Raw genomic sequence first — 21,226 nt, forward strand, 5'->3', positions numbered from 1 at the left:
GAGACCTGCTGACTGACAGTCACCAGCTCTCTGCTCGGGGAGCTGTGAGAACGGAGCGATCTGCGGTGTTCAATCGCTCTGTTCTCAGTCTTATCGGACCGATGCTGCATCCAGCTAGGCAAGTATGATTCAAGAAAAAACACAATTCCCATACATCTCTTTTATGTTAAAGCAGAGCCAAAGGCAAAACATTTTTTTTTTTTCATTTTGCCATCTGTGTCCAACAGGGGAGATTTTCCTTCACTTTCTATCCCATAGCCAAAACAGGAAGTGAGAGAAAATCCCTTCCAAGTGAGGAAATCCCGAGGTGTAAGCAGGGTAACCAGAACTTGTTTCCTCATTTAAGATGTTCCCTCTATTACTTTTCTGTGTCAACCCAAAATTTGGGATTTTCTTTTACTTTCACTTTCGATGAAGATGGTTAACAGGAAAAATGGAGGTGGTGAAGCTCTCTAAATGGGGACACAGACAGCAATAAAATCTGAAAGGTGTTCTAACCCTCTCCACTCTATCCAAAACTAAACAAAAAAAACAAAGATGTTTAACTCTATTCTTGTCCTTGTGCCTCCATGTTGTTGGTCTGTTAATATAGAGTCTTTTCAAAAAGCTTTAGGTATATAGATAGACCTGTCATTCTGCATCTCAGAACATTAATGCAAGTAACACCTAACACTGTTAGGAGCACATGTACAGTTTGCAGCAACTGCTTTTTGAAGCTATAAATGATGTGATTAAAAGGCGACCATTGTAAGCACCCCTTGTGGAGCTATAGTTTATACTGACCCTGTAACTAGACAGCTCAGCCTGCATGCAAACGTGGAGAAAATACAAAAATAAAAAGGAAAACATATTCTTAATATTATCATGATCTGTATTAACTACACACAGCTATAAAACTACAAGCAAAAACCTTATATAAGACCCATATAAAACTGACTTGTCTGTTCCTCTTAGTCACATCTTTTCAGATTGGTTGCAGGTGTACATGGAAAAAATATACCGATTAAAAAATGGTCACCCAAGAGAAGAAGGGATATCCTGCAAAGGATAATCAGTAAAAAGAAAATGAAAACTTTGCAGCTACTAACATAAGTATTTTACCTCTCGGAGTAACAAAAAATAATTATGTAATCATTTGTTTCTATAGCATCATCTGAATATCTGTATAAATATATGTATGGCATCAGAAATCTGGGAGACCTATTGGCCTACCAGTAATGGTAAGAGACAAAAGGGGCCTTATTTAATAAAGAGCTTTTATTTGTTAACGCTGTGATCCACAACAATCAGTGGTAATCGGACTGCTCTGTACTGAATAAGGCTGCAAATCAATAATGTAAAAAAAAAAAAAAAACTCCAGACATGTCGACCATATCAAACAATTAGTTTGCCGTTGTTTGTTTTGTATGAGCAACTAATACAATTTCCTTTCCTCCATTTTTTATTACCAACGTAATACCTCGATCTTGTGTAGCACACGGTTCAATAGTTGATATCCACCTTATTAGTTCTGATGAATTACCATGTCTGATGAATATGCCTCAAGGATAAGTGTCTCCAACAGGTACTGTGTGTATTGCATTATAGCATTGATGCCGAAGATATTCTTCAAAGCTTGTAACTAAAGTATATTTAGTTAACCTATAAACAAGATCACTTCTGTATTTAGTTTCTGGCTTTCATCACCTCAAATGTGTGTCTGAGTTCTCTTGACTTCAGAGGAAGACCTGCCACCTTGCCAACTTGTTGGGCCGTACAGGCATAATGCAGGAATGGGATGGATTTAAAGTAAGGCAATATAGGATAGATCTCAATGAAGCTAAGATCAGGTAAATATAATCTATTGAAAAAATACTCAGCATGAGAAGTAGTGGCCATTCTAGTCTAAAAATGCACTTGTTAATTGCAAGGTGCAACTCTATACCATATATAATAATTCATGTTCAAAATGCAATATGCAAACATTTAGCGGCAAATTAATTTTTCAGATTTTTTTTTTTTCAGAAACTAGCACATAACCTAAAGGACTAATAAACAAAACAAGACAAAGTAAGTGCAAATTGAAGGGTGCTGTAACCGACAGCAACTGTTGGCTTTTTCTTAACAGTGGTCAGGCCCGAGAAAAATTAGGTCTGGTTGCTGTGGGTTTGTGCACATTGTTTTAATAAATAAATAATCCCAATAAAATTCTTGAACATTAAAACCATGGAATTGAGACATGAAAACTCAAATTTCCTTATATTCATTCATATGCATTGGTTTTTAAAGCACTATTTTCTATCCTCTTAGCAGCACTTTTGGAGTCTGCATTCTCAAAGTTTTAATTTAGTCAACAAATTGGTGAGATTCAAAATGGCCTCCAATATTTCAAATTGTTAGCAATGGCCAAAAACAGAGAGACCAAGATCAAATATTGATATAGATTTTGTGAATGCATTTATTTTTGAATGATACAAGTAAAACTATTTAGCAAAGACAATTTTGCCTACAACACCTTCAATATGGATAAACCCTTTTTTAGCATTAAAAGGATAAATCATACTTATGTCTCAAAAAGCATTGTCCTTCTTTACAATTCGATGCATAACATTAGCACCACTCATTCTTGAAGGCAAAAAACAAGCGATTACACCAACTAGACATACTATGCTTAGAACAGTGACAAGCCACAAAATGCAATGTCCTCTTGTACTTACAGTCTGTAGAGCTTCGGAGTCGTCAGAAAAAGCAATTCCGGAAACACCTGAAGATTATTTCGATTCAAACGTCTGAAACAAAACAAATATAACCAATTACCAATTATTAGAAGCTGATCCAACTGACTCCTTAAAAGTGTAGAAAAGAAAATGAAAACAAAAGTGGGTCAAAAGTTCAAAATAATATTCAAAGATAAAGTTCTGATTGTGACAAAAAATACTTTTGCAATACAAAGTAATTTAATATCACTAAAGTCTGCAGTCATTGCATTTTTGCCTAAACCAGAAAACAGTGGTCAATTAAAGGAACAACTGTTTGACTTTGGCCTACCCCTGTCTGTATAGAAACCTTAAGTCGACTGATCTTGGAGAATAATTATTAACCCATCCCATCCAAATATTCTTATTCCCTGTAAGATCAGTGCTGGGAGGGTCTACATACATACAAATCATAACAATATATAGTCAGCTGATTTTGACGTTTATGCCATGATCATTTCATAAAAAGATTGTACATACAAGCAGATGAACTAAATAGCGACAACTCATATACAAGAGCTTTTGGTTATTCAAGTACAAAAGTATCAAGGCCATGGAGGGACAAAAACAGAAGTGTGAAAAAGTCAAAGTAAAACAAAAGACCGTTGTGGATATTTCTGTGTAATCAGCAAATCCGTGTCCTATTCAAGATGCACCCCATCATGAAAAGGCTTTATAGCAGATATAGGAATTATTATTAGTCAACTATACAGTCAGAGAACAATGCATCCTAAAAAATGTGAGGAATGTGAGAGTGGAATCCACCCTCCAGCTAAACTCAGAGGTAAACTATGGAGCAGAGAGGGAAAAAAGAAGCAAAATGTAGAAATAGGAAAATTCAAGTTACACCAGGTAAAAGTGTTTTATCGCAATCCATTATAGACTGTAAGGAGCAACAAGTAAGTGCCATCAGGGAAGGATGCGTACAAAAATAGACATGGGAAAAATAAACAGCCCTACTGGCTGGGAATTTGTGAAAAGGTCTGCAAAGACTTTCTCACCATCATTTCAAATTAATGTCCACAGAAGGAGTTCTATTAGTCTCCATGGCATATTGTCCTATATGCTTCAAATTTTAAAGAGCTGCTCTGATTGATGTTAATGGTTTAAACATTTATTTAGCTAGTGAGGCATTCCGACAATATATTGAAAGCAACAACCCACAGAAGCAGTAGAAGGGTCTAGCCAATGTAGACCTGGAGATGGTCAGAAGTGAAACAATAAGAATAAGAACTCCAGCAGGCTGGAAATAACTTGAACTATGGGACTCTGCAGTGTACATGGAGAGATGTATGGGAGGTATACTGCTGGCCACATTTTATTTCTTCAGACTTGTACCAGAACTCACCAAAAACTCAAAGTGAAAAACTTTGACACGGAAACTGTCAGTGGTAATGGGAGCATGATGTTCAGATGATTGTTTGAATACTACACCAATGCATAGCAACCAAGTTTACCCATTACCTGGTTGCCACATGTAAAGGGCCCACCAGAAGGGGTATTTTTATCCACGAGTGTGGGTCAATTGTGTGTGCTGAGTAGACAGAGATACCTGTGCAAATTATTATAATTAGTATGGTAGTTTAATGGATTTCTAGCATATGAAGCTTAAAGAACATAGCTGAATTGGGTGCCAGAATGTTTTACAGCATTTATATAGGTTTTATTCTTTTACATTATGGTAAAAACATGGTTATTTCTACAATTTTGATATCTTGAAAATAACGTTAAGAAGACTATTTTTGTTAAAATAATGGGTCACTGGTCTGTTGGATAGAAGATAATAACTACTTTAGAAAATAATTAATCAATCAGGCTTCATTATGAAAAATTCTGCTGACTGGCTGTGTACAAATGCCCCTATTTATCATAAAAAAGCACTGATTTTTACTTATCCTTAACTTTATGCCAAAATGTTACACAAGTGAGAATAAAATTGTAAATGTAGCCTATAGTGACCAACCAGACATCGTCATTATTTAATGCATCAGATTGGTTACCACTGGCAACAACTCATTTGTTTTGGTTTTCCTTTATCCAGTTTTAATAAACAGGCCCCTTAGACTCTCCATACAGATTAACTTTATTAGAGTTACAAAATGATTTGTAGTGAGAAAGATCCTACCATGGGCTATTGTTCACTACATTCGGTCATAATTTGCTCATGGAAAAAGTTGAGAGGCTTGTCTTTTCACTAGGGAATAACAACTAGGTCTCTTCTCGATGTCCCTTGTTTGGTCAGTTCATGAAAGAAACTATATTTGCAATGTATCTGCAGGTTGCCTTAGAAATGCTTCGAAATTCCAGGGTCCAAGGCGATGAATTGGTTGTCAGATAACAATGTACCTCCATCAGATGGACTTGGCAGTTGTAAACAAAAGGGATTCTTTCAACTTTTCCTCACAAATATGAAATATTTACTCTTGGCCAACAGCTGGGGACGATTATAAAAGAACTGTTCATATAGAACTTGGTCCCTGTTCAAAAAGACCAAAATCTTCTGTCCTCCTACTCCACAATTCTCAGACAGAAACTTCTTAAACAGATCTGAGCAGACATCTCAACAAAAGAATGGCGACCCCACTATGCTACATGCTACTAGAGAGCGATATAATTCAGCTTGTAAAATGAAGCCTGCATGAAAGTGAATCAAAAATGAGCAGACAGTCTGCTTCAGACTGAATCAAATGCAAATCTGTGCAAATTTTTTAATCACTGGCCATAGAAGCAACATGATTGTTTTCCAGTCCAGTTGATTTAATGTTCATATACAACAACAAACATCCCCATCAGGGGAAATAGTGAGCAAACTTAAAAAAAAAAATATTTTCCCATTTCTTCCCTTCAAGATGGATCCGTGCCAGACACTTGTACCCGCTCTTTCCTTCTCCACTCACTCAACGTGAACACTTGGGCAATCAAAGCATGAATATTATGAGGATTACAGAGACAAAAAGCAATCAAAGTTAAAAAGACATAGAGCTTCTAAAATAGGACAGATAGGAAGATTCATATGGATTTGGTCAAATTGTAGACTGGAGTCTAAACAATCTTTTTAAAAACTGTTCTTAAAATGAGATGTATGCTTTGTGGTCTGAACTTTCATTTTTTTTTCAACAACATCACCTTTTAGAACTCCACTAGTAGTGGCAGTTAGTTATCACATGACTCAAACTTCTTTAAACATTTCTACACATAAGGCTAAATTTAAAATGCTTAAACATAAAGACAAGACTTTCTAATTTAGGTATGTGCCTGTCATTTTTAAATTTCACTGGATTCAGCTTAAAGCCCAACTCCAGGAAAACAAAAAATTCCTCACCTGCGGTAGGGCTTCATCCTCATTGCAAGAGTTAGCTGCTTGCTTCTGTATAGGGAATGGGAAAAGCACTTTTGTTTACCTGATTCTTTGTCCCCCCGCAAATTGCGCCTTCCTACACTTTGACAGAGGATTGTTCCAATTAGTCCTCATATCCAATGCACTTCCATAGTCCTTACATCAGTCTGGATGACTCCAGAACACCTTAGAATGTAAGAGCATAGGGGAGAAGATGCTACAGGGAGAATCAGGTAAGTACAACTGCTGTACTTGGTCCCCCTAGACATAAATGAGAAGTTAACCCTCGCAGTGTGAACAAAACTTCACTGCAGGGACAGTCCAACAAGGTCGGCACATGGTAGCATCTTACAAACATATAAAGGCTTTATTTCAACATAGGGTTAAAACTCAAGCCATCTACTACTGCAAGAGAGGACTTTTTATTTTCCTAAAGTCCAGTTTCAAACAACTGTCACTTTTCCAAAAAAAAGGATACTTATACTAGTGTGGTAGCTTTGTGGACTGAGGCTATAGTCAGTTGAAAGAGGCTGGGACATACTGATATTAGAAGACTTCAAGCAGACCGCAGCAATGCATGTTATATCCATCAAATGTAACACATGTGAGCTTTGTCAAATAGGAATGCAGAGATCAATGAGAGGTGCCAAAGTGCATGGACCAATAGCAACCAGATTCCCAGTTACAACAGTTATATCAGAAAAAACAAACATTCCGATTGGCTACTATAAGCTACTGCACCCTACTAAAAGAATACAAGGTAAATTGATAACTATCTTGGCAGCCATTTTGACAGTACACAAAATGGTTGTAACCAATGTATAAATTAAAAGTTGCACTGAACTTTATATAGTAGGATGTTTAAGTTTTGAGAACAACTAATTAAAAAAAAAAAAAAAAGCATTGCAAATTCAGAAGAAAATGATATGGAATGTAGGACTGCACATAAATCAGCTAACGTCAAATCATTTTACCTCACAAACAGCTGGAACTCCACAGGTTGCTGTGGAAAAAAACAGATGGGCCAAACACTTGGGCCTATCAAGTAATAAAGACACTTATGAGGGAAGCCTACAAGTAGGACTAGCTGGCAGACATTGTCCAGGCCACTTCATTTGACTGACCTGCCTATGTGTGAAACACATGAAAAAGCTCTGGGAGCTTAACGCTGAACTGCACAATAACGAGCAGCGGGAGATAGGCCATGTATCAACCAGGACAGTGCACGCTCAGAAACTCTAATTTCCTGACAACAGGCCTGCCTTATGAACTGTGAAGTATGCATAAAAAAAAAAAAAAAAAGAAGTTGACTACCAGAGAACTGCCAATAAAGATATACTATTTCAGCAAAGATGCAATGGCTTAAAGCACTAACTGAAATCTTAGTATATCAGAGGTCAGTTTATAGTCTCAGGCTTTCAGGATAGGCTGTAGCTTGTAGTTCACACATAACATAGAATTCTACATTTTACATTGGACCTTATAAACACTGAAAGAACAGATCTCTGTCAGTGGTACCCTCAGCAACCAATACGATATTAGTTTTCATTTAATAGCCTGAATCAGATCCCAACAATTTTACTTTTGATCCCTCTACCTTTATTATATGATGTACATGTATGTTGCAGTTCCTTATGTGAAATGTAACAGGCAATATTATAGCCATTTGCCACTAGAGGGAGCTCTTGTTGGATCAGAGCATTAAAGAGATGTTGTCACCTTGCTCATGCAGGACAATGTGACAGTGTCATGGCAAAGCAATACCAAATCTTGCTTGAAGCAGGCGAAATGTAAATTAGAGGGAGGTTAACTGCAAATCAAATGCACCTGTCAATGAATTCTGAATGGTCTCAGAAGCATCTCAAATTGTCATTGACACAAACTCAACACAGGCCCTTATACTTACCTTGCCTGTGCTTCCTTTGCTGTTCCTTCACAGCCAACCATGATATCAATTCTTCTTGGTATGGAGGTGCATGTGACCTCCTCCCCATATTGCTTATGGTTCACAGCCAATCACTAGGCCCGAGCATTGTCACATGACTGGAAGGAAATGTTTATGCTCCTCCAGGTCACCGACAAGTCTTTTCAGTGCCTTCTGACGCTAAAATGACTGGTAAATTCTACATGTTGGCAACAGAGTTTACTTTTTTTAAAGCTTTAAATACAATACGTATGCTGGTGTCAGATCCTAAATTATGTACACACAGGCAGAAGGCTATAAAGGTGTTGTCTATTGAGAAATCCAGCTTGCCAGGATCTAATAGACAAATTACCTTGTCCTATGTATTTGTACCCTCTCTAGTGAGTGAGATTCTGCTCTAATGCAGACCATCAAGGGAGCAACTCCATTAGGGTAAGTGGTTCCTTCACCTGGATGATTCTGCTGCTCATGCTGACTCATTCTTGTAGTGTGGCCTCATATACAGTACATGTTTACAGGAGTGCTTTAATCAATTAAAAATATTCTCCTTTGGCCCATGAGAAAATAATCTCGGGGAAAGAAGGGGAACAAAGGAAGGGGATTGGGCAGAAAGACAGATATGAAAACAAAGTTTAGTGAATATATATACACCTCAGGCACATCTATACTTACTGTAGGAGCTACATGTGGGCTTATATGTCATGGTCCACAAAGTGAAAAAGAATTATGCACCTGGTTATTTTATGGATGGCACGAGAAATCTCCCCTCCAGCATAAAAATACCCCTATAGAAGGATATATATTTTGAAAACAAAAGGCTTCAGGAATTTGCTCAGAGATAACCACACGGAAAGGTTGTTGAGCATCAGAAAACAAGCAATCTCTTACTTCATAGTTTTATCTTTGATTCACAAGGTTTCAAATAAGCCAGATTTGATTGCAGTTTTACTATTGTTGTGTAATATATATATATATATATATATATATATATATATATATATATATATATATATATATATATATATATATATATATATATATATTCCATCCAAGAAATACAATATGTTCATAGCATTCAATATTCAGCGCTGGACTCTGTGGAGAGGATCTGCATCCAAGCGTGTAATACAAACATTACTGATAAATAACACAATGCTTTTCAGGGATTTTGTATTTGGCAATTGGGTATATAAGTAGCCCAACATGTATGCTAGTCTTATACAGGTACATTATTTATTTAGTAAGCTGTTCTGTGCAATTTTAGCCGAGTACCCTATAGCAGCTGCAATGCATTCATGTGTATATATGCCATGTTTTTTTTTCTGCTTGTTTTTCAATACAATGTCATAGGCTATCCACTTGGTTATATACTGTTTTTGCAAATTCAGATTCAAGTCTAATAGAGATTCTATTCCTCAGGAACTAAAAATGCTCAGTGTGCTGTATTTTTTGTAGTCAAATTTGAAAATAAAACAGCACACTAAAAGTTTAGCTGAGGAAAAAAAATAATTAGCAGAAACAGTATCTAACCAAACAAACATTTTTCCCATTAATAATGGCTGAATCTTTCTTCGCTGTAAAAACTTGCCTCTTGCATGACCAACAATCAGGTTAAAAAGCATTTTTTTCCCCAGTTTCCTGGCCACAGACATTAAGAATTGGTAGAATATGATCATTCGCTAATTCTCTAACCCTCACACACCAAATGTTTTACAGGTAACAGAACCCCAAAAAAACAGCGAGTTTTAACAAAGATAATCTCTAGTACACTCTGCTAATGATTATGTGGCCTCAATATTGACTCCTTTTAGGAATTCCAGTTTCTTCAACCACTGACCTAAGGTGCCTATAGACAGCCCTAAACAACCCCAGATTTTCTACATTAGAAAATGTTCACAAAAAAGAACCACAACACTTTTAGGTTAAAAAAAATTCTAGACCCAACATGATGATTAAAATAACCAACTGTTCTATAAGTCTGTAATAACTTATGCATTATTTCTTCAGCCAGGCATGCATGTTTATGCATTGTGTAGACCAGTGATGGTGAACCTTGGCACCCCAGATGTTTTGAAACTACATTTCCCATGATGCTCAACTACACTGTAGAGTGCATGAGCATCATGGGAAATGTAATTCCAAAACATCTGGGGTGCCAAGGTTCGCCATCACTGGTGTAGACCAGCCTTATCCTGGAAGAAGAATAGTGACCATAAGGGAAATGCACTTTGGGTCATCATTTTTACCTCAGAGTACAGAATGCCAACAAAGGTATGATTGTTCTCCAACCCAACTGTTATTATCTAGATTGGACAATGTTTGGTTTAAGTCCATGAGTGCCCTATAACTACCTTAGTTTACAATACAATTAGTCATTATACTTTGTTGTAATGGTAGAGGAGCTTCAAATTGTTTTTGTTAAAAAAAAAAAAAAAAAGTAAGTAGACTTCACACTTGCAAGTCAAAACACTTGGACTGCAAAACAAAATGGGTGTTAATAAAGAAAAAACACCCCCATGAAAAGCAATACAGCTGGTAGAACACCCACTGAACTGCAGGCACTGGTAATCTTTCATACAGACATTATCATTTTGGGAATCACCTTGTACAGTCATTTATGACCCTTATCTGGGATGCCACAGCTATATCTGAATTTAAACAGTCCTAGAATGATGTAACTACTCTAAATAAAAGGAGACGGAAATAAACACCAAGGAAAACAAACATATACATGACGACACTGCCCCCAGAACAACTGCCACAAACAGGCCCATACAACCTTCAACAATGTTATTCAATTCAGTAGAGCCAAAAACTTCAGCAAAACTCTGCTTGATGAATGTGCGTGACTGTTGCTTAAACCATTGCAGTTTGAATAATGAGATACCAGCCTCAAACATTTTTGCTTTATTGTGTCTAGCAGCCAAATATACATATTGTGGGCAGTATATGGTATAGAATTTGAAGGAATTATCTACTTTGATGGCTGATAATAAAGTGTTGGTCACTTCACTCAAATTATCAGCAATAGGCCTAGTTGGAAAAAGGACGGAATGGAAACCTCTTGGCCTTTTTGAATGACATTGCTCCAATTCTAGAAACTAATTTTTCAACCTAACCATACAAACATGGATCTAAATACTGTATTTATTGGCGTATAACACTCACTTTTTCACCCTAAAAATTGGGTGCAAATAGCACGTGCATGTTATACGCCAATACTTCAATTTTAGATGCCTCGGAGGGGACAGGGAGGGGGGCGGGATGAGCGCTGTCAGCTTACATACAGTGAGAATCTCCTGTTTACTTGGCAGCCTCTGTAATAGGAAGTCCCGTATCCTGGGCCGCCATTGGACCACAGTTCTGTCTATCATAGGAGATTCTCACTGTATATAATCTTTCGGCGCTCGTCCAGTCCCCCTCCCTGTCCCCTCTAGGCTGCAAATGGGCATTGATCAGGCTGCACTGATGGCAATGGTGAGGCTGCTGCATTGATGGCAATGGTGAGGCTGCTGCATTGATGTGGACTGATGAGGTCGCATTGATGGCACTTGTGAGACTGCAGATGGGCATTGATGGGGCTGCATTGGTAGCAATGGTGAGACTGCAGATGGGCACTGACCCTTATTTTGCTTCAAAGTTCCTTATTTAAAATTTTATTTTTTTTCCCTGAAACTTCCCTCTTAAAATTAATGTGCATGTTATACACCTGTGCGTGTTATACGCCGATAAATACGGTATTCACTCCAGGAGATCATCAACATATGAGGCAGTAATAATCAATGCCACTTAATGCCTCGTGTGTGATTTTTCATGAGTTTCCTCCACCAGCAATGAAAACAAAATCAGGAAAAAAACCCAACCTGTCAAATCCCTTGCAGTGCTGGCCTCTTGAGGTCATAATTAACAGATACACAGTCAGATCATGATGCGCTTGCATGGCCAATTTATGGCAGCACCAATACCATATAACAAGCACCATACTGAGTTACTTTAAGGTACAATGCATATTGATAATGTGCCTCAATCAGGCTGAAGAAACTGTAAAAAAGGATTCAACAAATAAACTACCTAATCCATATAGGCTACATAGTATCTCTAAAGAATGGCAATTCCTTGGAAGGATGCCTTTAACTAAACTAGTTATTTATCTTTACATAATGACTAATGATAGCTTCATAATGACTCCGCAAACAGCACAACAGCAAAGATTATTGGCAAACCTGCTAATCGCCAATAGACAATGAGTAGAATTATGCAAACTGTTTTCTTGCCCGAGGCAGCTATTTTACATAAGAACGTGTGACTTGGTTTCTGTGAAAACTCAACTTTCACTGAGAAACAGTTTCTTGCCACAGGTCAAAAAATAGGGTTATAGTAAATAAAAGTAGCTGAATTTCTCCTCCTGTTTTTGTTTGCCCATTATATATGAACCAATTAAGTTTTTGGCAAAAAAACATAATGCAATAAAAAAAAAAAAAAAATGAATTTACAATCTACAAATCTAGACTATTCTGTTTCCAAATGCGCTATGACACACACAAAATAACATTTCTATTTAAGCCACCATTAAAAATACTTACAATCTATCCAGCTCTTTCAGATCTTGAAACGCTCCCCTTTCAATGGTGCTAATCTTGTTCTCCATAAGCTGCCTGAAATTTAGAAAGCAAAGACGCTTTTTCATACAACTGATTATGCAGGCACCGATAACTGTCTTTATTCAATGACAAAGTAGGGAACAACTTACTTTCAAAAGTTTAAGTCCACTTCCATGATTAAAGTTCAGCTAAAATAATGAAAACTCTGACCTTTCTGATCATGGTACTCAACACGAAGAAATAAGAAGTGGATAAAGAAACCCCTTTAGTTGTCTTCTTATATTACACAATTTTAAAATGATAGGCTATGAAAACTTTCTTTTTAAAAGTTATGTTCTTAATTCATATACTACATAATACATACATGTGTAAAAAGAAGGTCTGTCTGAAGTTATCACTAACTTTGTTTATTGAGTAAAAAGATTTTTTTTTAGTTTTTTCTTTTCTTAAACTACACTGTTTGTATTAAAAAGTTGAGTTGTGTGCCAAGGGCCAATTCCAACACATGCATATAGTAATGGGTAATAAACATCCTGATTAATTAAAGGAAGTGTTAACACTTGTGAAAATCTAGTGGATCATACCCTGCATAACATACGAGAAAACACAGCTACAGTCCAGAATAAGTAACTTTATTCTTTCCAACTAAAGTATTGTTTTCTAATAGGACAATAGTTGACTGAGCTGAGACAAAACAGAAGTACCCTCCAATTTCACAAATGTGTGTGAAAACATTGACAATTATAACTAATTACTTGCAGATGACAGTTTTTACTTTAATACAATGCATAACTCGCATAACTAAGTTTTTAAGTCTTTCAAGCTGCTTCTAGAGCTGGAAAAAGATTACCAGTACCACATTTTTAACAAACTGCTCGCAGATCTTCATTTTGACACATTTTTTATGTTTGTGGAATAATATAAAACACGCTGTAAATGAATTTGTAATATTATATATTTGACCATTTTAGACACTTGAGTCCCTTGTTTAAAATTTATTTTGGCATATGTGCAGCAATAAATAAATAACCACTGAAAATCATTGCACAATAATAAAAAATACTTACAAAACACGAAGATGTCGCAGACCAGCAAAGTCTGTCTTGGTTATTCTTGTGAGATTGTTACCATTCAAATCTCTGGAAATTGGAAAAAAAAGAAGGTTAAATGAAAAATATTTAGAACCAGAAAAGTACATTTTCTTTACCTATTTAGTACATTTATTTAAAAAAAGATAAAAAAAGTCCAATAAACTATTTGCAACAGATCGTCATTATCTGAAAAGATAACACTGTTCCAAACTTCATTTGATAAAGCAACAAATTCATGAGTCTTATCTCAAATGAGCCTTCAAAAGTGTCTTATGTTGATTTTGGAAAAGAACATCATAAACTAATTTTAGTTAGACATTACGCAAATGTAAACATCATAGTACAACCATTAAAGTTTTTTTTACTTTTTTTAAAATCAAAGCCTAGGCTAATGGTATCACCATAAATTACATATGTTTGCATCATTTTTACAACCTGACAATATTTACAAAAAAATTTCAAACACTATGTGCACAGAAAACTCCCAGCTTAGATATAACAATAAATCATTTATTATACAACATGGGAACTAGTAAAAAAAACACAAAAAAAAAACTTCTGCACTTATTAATGAAATTCAATCATGCATGAAGACTTTAGATAGAGTATAATTGACCAATTTCCTAATGCAAACATAACTAGGTTAAAAAAATGTCAATATTAAGACTTTGAACTTCAAAAGATCCACGTTATGGCGCAATTTAAAAAATTTAGATGCCAGAATATTAAACCTGCACTTTTTTTTTTTTTATGGAAACAAGTGGGATGCTAATCACAGTGGATTATTTTTGTTATCATTTGAACATTAATATATCTCCTTGGATAGTTATAATTTAGCTGCTATCTGAGTTCAGCATCTGAAATTAACCTTGCCCTCATGAGGGCCAGTTCAGCTAAGCAGGGATTTGAGTTAAAATTGCTGCTGGTGACCAAAAAAAAGTCACAACAAACTTTTTAAAACTTTGGAAAACAAAACAAAAAAATGTTGTTTTCACATCTGTTCCTACTTGCCATTACCTACTCTTAAAATAATTGGCACCACCTAATAAGAAATATACAATTATACCGTCCTACAAAAATAAAATTTTTGATGTGCAACCTTTCTTTGATTAGAAATGCCAGAACAAAACTGAGGTTTTAAACATAGAAAAAGTTATGTCATCTGAATAAAAACTAAAGCAGACAAGGACAGGTAGTGACATATTTTTAGTACACTATTGCTTAGGGCTTCTGTCTAGATGGCAGTGTGTTCAGTGTAATGTTTGCCTAAACTTTGGCTTGTCAACACTTGGAGATGGAATGAGATCTCTCAACAGTCTGCTAGGTTGATTGTAGTTTGAACCACTTCTCTGGTTCTGATCAGTGATAACACCAGATGTAAAAAACATAATTAAAAAAACACCTTTTTATCTGGACCCGGATAATAGATAGAGAAACACTATAGTAATCTGAAGACTTTGTATGTATATTGGTACAAAGGTTAAAACGAATTGAAGATATTGCTAACATATATTGTAGGACTGCTTTGTTTAAATTTGAAAAGGTGGTGGTTCAAAGTCTTAAATAATCTGAAGACCTTGTATTACAAAAGTTAAAACATACAACTCATCGGAAATACCAGCAACATTTATTAAAGGATTGCTTTGTTTAAATTTAAAAAGGTGATGGTTCAAAGTCTTGAATGCAGTAACCCAGCCTGCACTACAAGTGAAACTGACAGATTGAGATAAGATCAAGGAGAAGTTCTCCCTCTCTCTCAGCCTACTATATCCTGCATGGTCTCCTTTCTTTCATCAACGTTATGTGTACTGTAGCAGTTGTTCCTTAATAAATAAAAATCATCATCATTTGTAAAACCAATATGGCCAAGCAAAGTGATGCTAATAACACAGCCACTTTCTCGCTGCACTCCTGACGTCATCTACGCTGTGTAATGGACTGTATGCTCTGCTGAGGTTTAAAGTGCTGTTACAGTGTGGTGGTTCAGCTCCAGCCAAGGCTTGGAAATGTTACATCCAGGCACAGTAGGAAATAGTTTCAGGATGGATGAGCATGCTTTCCATGGCCAGAGAAAAGTGGTGATGAAATCCTGAACCTAGCAGGCACTGATGAAGGCAATTGCGCCACTGATTATGTCACATCATGCATAAATATTGATGAACATTGAGCTTGAGAGTCTGTGTAGAAAGGACAGCATGGTCTACTGAACAGAGGAACTGGCATTTCAATATAGGGAAATGCTGCCACTTGCTAAGTGAACTGTGTACATGCAAGGCTGTCTTAAGACTTTGACCATAAGCTTTCAGATGTCCTATACTGCTTTGTAGGTGTAGTCGAATACTAGATACATGTTAGCAGAAATTTTAGATGTCACTGTTGTGCATTACAGGAACATGACATATATGTATTAACATGAACATGAAATATATACTGTAACGATCAGCAATCACGTAGAGATATACTCACAGCCTTTCCGTGTTCCGGGGAATGTTGCGTGGCACGCTACGCAAAGATAACCCATGGCAGTCCACCGTGGTCCCACTACAAGTGCACTGAGTCGGGCACGGTTGAGGTGCCACCTCGCTCAAGATCACCAACACTAACCCCACCGAGATGGAAAGCTTCCAGAAACCAACGCCACACATTTTCTTCTTCACAAATCCCACAAACATTCGTAAAACCAACCAGACAATGCCAAGGAGAACAGAAGCCAAGAAAGAAAACAATAAAACAAAAACAAAAAATGTAGTTTTCACCAAGCTGGTGATACCAGCCGGCCAATCTGGGGCTCGCCGATTTTGAAGAACTTGTTAAAATTCTCAAGTTTGAAATCTGGCGGACATGGAGCGCTAGTCGTTTATCCAAAATGCATGGTGGCTGCACCAATCCGAGGACCCAAAGCAACTTCTCTCTTTTATTTTCTGAGCACCAAGCTTTTATATTCCCGTCAGAGACCAAGTGAGTTGATTGTTATTCCTGCCTTCAGCGTCCAGAGCAATCCTCCAGGCAGTGAATGAATTTCTGCATCTCCGTCTGTGCCGCCTCTGTATTGCTGTGATATCCCTTCAGCTCAGTGTATGCAGTTGAAAGCAGACAGGTATCTGCACAGTAAGTTTTATTCCCTGCAAAAGCTTGTCACTCCAGCCTTGTTGTATACACAGAGAATAGCCTGTGCATGCTGCTTTGCAGAGCCTGTCTGCTAACTAACTGCACATTGTAGCCTGAGAGAGGAGGAGGAGGAGGTTCTAAACAAACATACTGCCCTTAAAGGCACAGCACCTTGCTCCCTTCGCTTCTAAATCCAATAGCACAGTCCCACTTAAAACACACAAAACCACAGTTCTTTAGAGCTGAATGCCTCCTACAGGGCTGCAATGCAATCCTCCACCACCATAAGAAGATCCTGTCTATTGAAGGCACAAGAGGGGGGAATTCTGATAGGGAGCAGACTTGTCTCAGTACATAGTCATTTTTATTATGCCTGGCTCTACAGCACATTATCCATCTGCCACTCCAAAGTCAACAATCGCCAGCTCTGCAGTGCTATGGTCTCCCTCTCGCAGGCTGATCAATGAAACAATCTGTAGATGTCTGCTGATCATCAGACGTCTATCTATTCCACAAAAGATATGCTGGGGTCAGCACTGATAAAAAAAAAAAGTGTCCTTTTGAACTGCTGGGGCCAGCTCTGTGGTCTTCAAGTATCTCTCCATCTTTAAAGTAGATGTAAACTCAATCATTATGATCTTATATAATCTTTAACATGTGAAAGCAGAACTGCACTGCATTTGAGCACTACAAACCAAACCTATTTATTTCATTTTTAATATTCAAAGCAAACTCACCCATCCATCCATGTCTCTATGCTTTATTTTTCTGAGAAATCACTGAAAGAACAACCCTTAGGATTTCCTTAGCATTAATGTCCTGGAATCTATCTGCCCTTAGCCCAGGCATGCATGTAGGAGAGTGTGCTTAGTTGAGAAAACCCTTCCTGAAGACTCCTGGAATAGATGTCATCATTTGCTTAGATCTGGAAACCAGTAGTTATCTGAAATGAAAAAAAAGGAGTTCATAACAAGTAAATATGATACACTTTCATATCAATTTACTAATGCTAGCATTATAAGCATTAAAAAATAGTCAATGTGGATTAGGAGAGTGAAATTCCACTTTAACCACTTGCCGACCGGCTCACGCCGCATGTCACTCCATCATTGGCGGCTAGCAGGCATGTGCATGCCGCCGGCTGCGCGTACGCACCTGCCACGGGAGCGTGCCCGCGGGTCCCGTCGGTGGTCCGCGATCGTGGCACGGAGAGGCAGAATGGGGAGTTGTAAACAAGGCATTTCCCTGTTCTGCCTAGCAACATGACAGGGATCTACTGCTCCCAGTGACTGGGAGAAGTGATCTGTCATGTTCTAGTGAGCCCATCCCTCCTACATTTAGAACACACTGAGGGAACACACTTAACCCCTTGATTGACCCCTAGTGTTTAACCCCTTCCCTGCCAGTGACATTTACACAGTAATCAGTGCTTTTTTATAGCACTGATCGTTGTATAAATGTTAATGCTCCCAAAATAGTGTCAAAAGTGTCCGATCTATCTGCCACAATGTCGCAGTCACGAGAAAATTAAAAAAAAAAAAACAAAAAAAAAAAAAACGCAGATCACTGCCATTACTAATAACAAGAAATGAATAATAAAAATGCCATAAATGAGAGAGGTGATCAAATACCATAAAAAGAAAGCTCTATTTGTGGGGGAAAAAGGGACATCAAATTTTTTTCGGTACATTGTTGCACGACCACGCAATTGTCAGTTAAAATGATGCAGTGCTGTATCACAATAAAGGGCTTGGTCAGGAAGGGGGTAAATCCTTCCGGGGCTGAAGTGGTTAATGTCATTTCAAAATTAATTTTTAATCTTTGTCAAGCTACAGCTTTCATTGAGGGCTGGTTCCCACCAGAACACGGTGTAGGAAATATGCGTTCCATGAGCGTTTAGCATATCATATTCAAAGTGCACTGAAGTTGTGATCTGCAGAGGGTGTCAATAATAAGTTAACCCCTTGCTTACTGGGCACTTATACCCCCTTCCTGACCAGGCTAATTTTCAGCTGTCAGCGCTGTTGCACTTTAAATGGCAATTGTGCGGTCATGCAACCAGTAGTGTATTTAGGTTTTGTGCTGCCCTAGGCCTGACTAAACTCGTGCACCCCCTAATTTAAATATGACCCACCCCTTCCTGTTAAGGCCACACCCCTTGTTGTTTAAGACCCGCCCTGAAATTTTTGAGTGGGGACACTAGTTCTGGGGGCCTGGGGGGGGGGGGGGATGGATTCCCTTAATTTGCATAGATTTCCTCTTACTTCCTGTTTGGCTATGGGTCAGGAAGTGAAGGGAAATCTCTGCAATGGGACAGGGATGGTAAAAAATAAACTGACACTCTATCCAAAATGAAAAAAAAAAAAGTGTTGCCTATGGTTCTACTTTAAGTACAAATTTCTGATAATTTTATGGAGAGGACTAAGAAGATCTAACCATGCCAATGGTGCAGCAGAAAACATAGAGCTCAGTGAGGAAGGTTTGTGGTCCAGGATGAGAGAACAGTCAAAATTAGAAGCAGAGCACACCCATCCTCACAGTTGTGGAATGCCAGCCGCCCGCATACAGGAAGCAGTGAGGCCGTTTTATGGGGGCGCTAGACTCATTTTCCTTTCAGCCCAGTCTGCCCCATAAGACTGGCGCTACAGTGTAGCGAAAGCGGGCGGGGACTCTTTCCGTGCTACCCCCCTGCAAAGTGCTGCCCTAGTCCTGGGCCTTGTCGGCCTAGGCTAGGATACAGCATCGCATGCAACACTGTACCCTAATAACATTTTTAGCATTTTTTTGATAGAGAAAAATAGATAGAGCTTTCTTTTGGTGGTATTTAATCACCACTGGGTTTTTCTTAGTTTCTGTTATAAAGTTTTGCAAATAAGTAATTTTTCCCCTTCACTGATGAGGCTGCACTGATAGGCAGCACTGATGAAGAGGCACTAATGAGGAGGCACTGATAGGCGGGACTAATGGGCACTGATAGGTGGCACTAATAGCCAACACTAATGGCCACTGATAGCCAGCACTGGTCATCAGGATACGGATGATCAGTGCCCTGATTATCTGTGTACATGTCCCCTGTCAGGATTGCCAGTTACCGCCTCTCCTCGCCTCACGCTGTGACAGCACGTGAGGAAAGGTATGCCGACAACCGGCAAGTCTGTTTACACTGTGATTGGACACGTGGTAAAGGGCCGCTGTGATTGGCCCTTTACTAGGATCTGTTATTGGCTGTGATCACAGAGCGCACCGGATGTGCGCACCACACAATGGTGTGAACTAACAGGAAACTGAACCAAGCTTTTTGCCTTGTCTTGCATCAGGACTTTGCAGTCCTAATGCATCTGGTATAAATGGGACCTAAAACAATACCCACTGACACCTCTATGAAGATTCTGGTTCAGACAATTCCTATTATGAAATGAGAACACCCAGTCCCTGTCACTTAGACTTGGTTCACACCTACAGGTGCGACCAAACACGGGTACATTCCTGCACGTCAAGCGTAGGGCAGCCCAATAATTTCGATGGACTGCTCTATGCTCCAGAAAAAGACGTTCCTCACTCTTTTAAAAAAATGCATCAAACTGTGGCACCATGAACATTGGTTTGGTGCTTGCGTTTGCAGATGTGTAGGGGTGCTATTAACAATATTAGCCCCCTGTCTGGTTTTATTTGCCATCGTGTCCCTGCAATGATGACAAATTATAGAAAATCTCTCAAAAGGAGACAAAGACAAAAATAAAAACACCTTTTAATATAGTGCAGAAGGGTTAGAACATCCAATGAAGTTTTGTTTTCTGTGCCTTCCTGACACCCCTCCTATTTCTTGCATGAATGTCACTAAAAGAGGAATTAAGGTCAAATCTCCCCAATGGGTACAGAAATAAGGAAAAAAAAAAATAGGGCAGGAATGTAAACTCTTGCCCACTCTACCAAAAACTGAAAAGAAAAAGGTTGTTTGGAGTTCAGCTGGCCATTCACGTTTATTTTTACCACTGACTAAATAAAAAAAGCTAACATATTTCTCAATCTACCTAGTTTGCGCGGAAACCCCCGCCGGCACACTGATCAGCTGCTGCAGCTGATTGGTTACAGCCGTTGATTGACAGATAATTTTCCAACTTGCTCCTTCTACAGAGCCCACACACTTCACCAGCCATATTTTAATCAGTGTATAGTCAGTTTAGCTTTTAACCATGCTCCCCTCTGTGCGTACCATGATGCTGTTGCTATAAAAGTTTTTCGTGTTGGATGTTTTTTATACAATAAAGCTCTTTTCCTTCTTTTTTTTGGAGTGCGGTCATTCGCTTTGCTTTTTATATCTATAGCCAGTTTAGGCCCGATTCTCACATAGAAGCATTCCCAGTACGGAATTTTCAAAGAGCAACTCTCAAGCAGTTATGCGTGTCGCATAGAACCAGCTCTTGGGCATA

At 38.1% G+C, this 21,226-nt stretch overlaps 1 protein-coding gene across 10 annotated transcripts in view; it reads right to left on the reverse strand.

The window, feature by feature from the left end:
* Positions 1 to 17,093, reverse strand: part of SLIT2 (slit guidance ligand 2) — a 408,920-nt gene extending 391,827 nt beyond the window's left edge. For 2 of the 10 annotated variants that reach the window (XM_073609430.1, XM_073609437.1), the window contains exons 1-4: positions 16,155 to 17,089; positions 13,665 to 13,736; positions 12,580 to 12,651; positions 2,697 to 2,768 (exon numbers count right to left, since the gene is read on the reverse strand). In XM_073609430.1, coding sequence (XP_073465531.1) covers positions 2,697 to 2,768; positions 12,580 to 12,651; positions 13,665 to 13,736; positions 16,155 to 16,360 — 422 coding nt within the window. In that variant the 5' untranslated portion in view covers positions 16,361 to 17,089. Of the gene's footprint in view, positions 1 to 2,696; positions 2,769 to 12,579; positions 12,652 to 13,664; positions 13,737 to 16,154 lie in introns of all 10 variants that reach the window. The other 8 variants (XM_073609462.1, XM_073609446.1, XM_073609455.1 and 5 more) reach the window with 5 other exon arrangements.
* Positions 17,094 to 21,226: the final 4,133 nt, after the last annotated feature.

This window comes from Aquarana catesbeiana, linkage group LG01, assembly GCF_042186555.1.
Source record: "Aquarana catesbeiana isolate 2022-GZ linkage group LG01, ASM4218655v1, whole genome shotgun sequence".
In the NCBI taxonomy this organism is placed as follows: domain Eukaryota; kingdom Metazoa; phylum Chordata; class Amphibia; order Anura; family Ranidae; genus Aquarana; species Aquarana catesbeiana.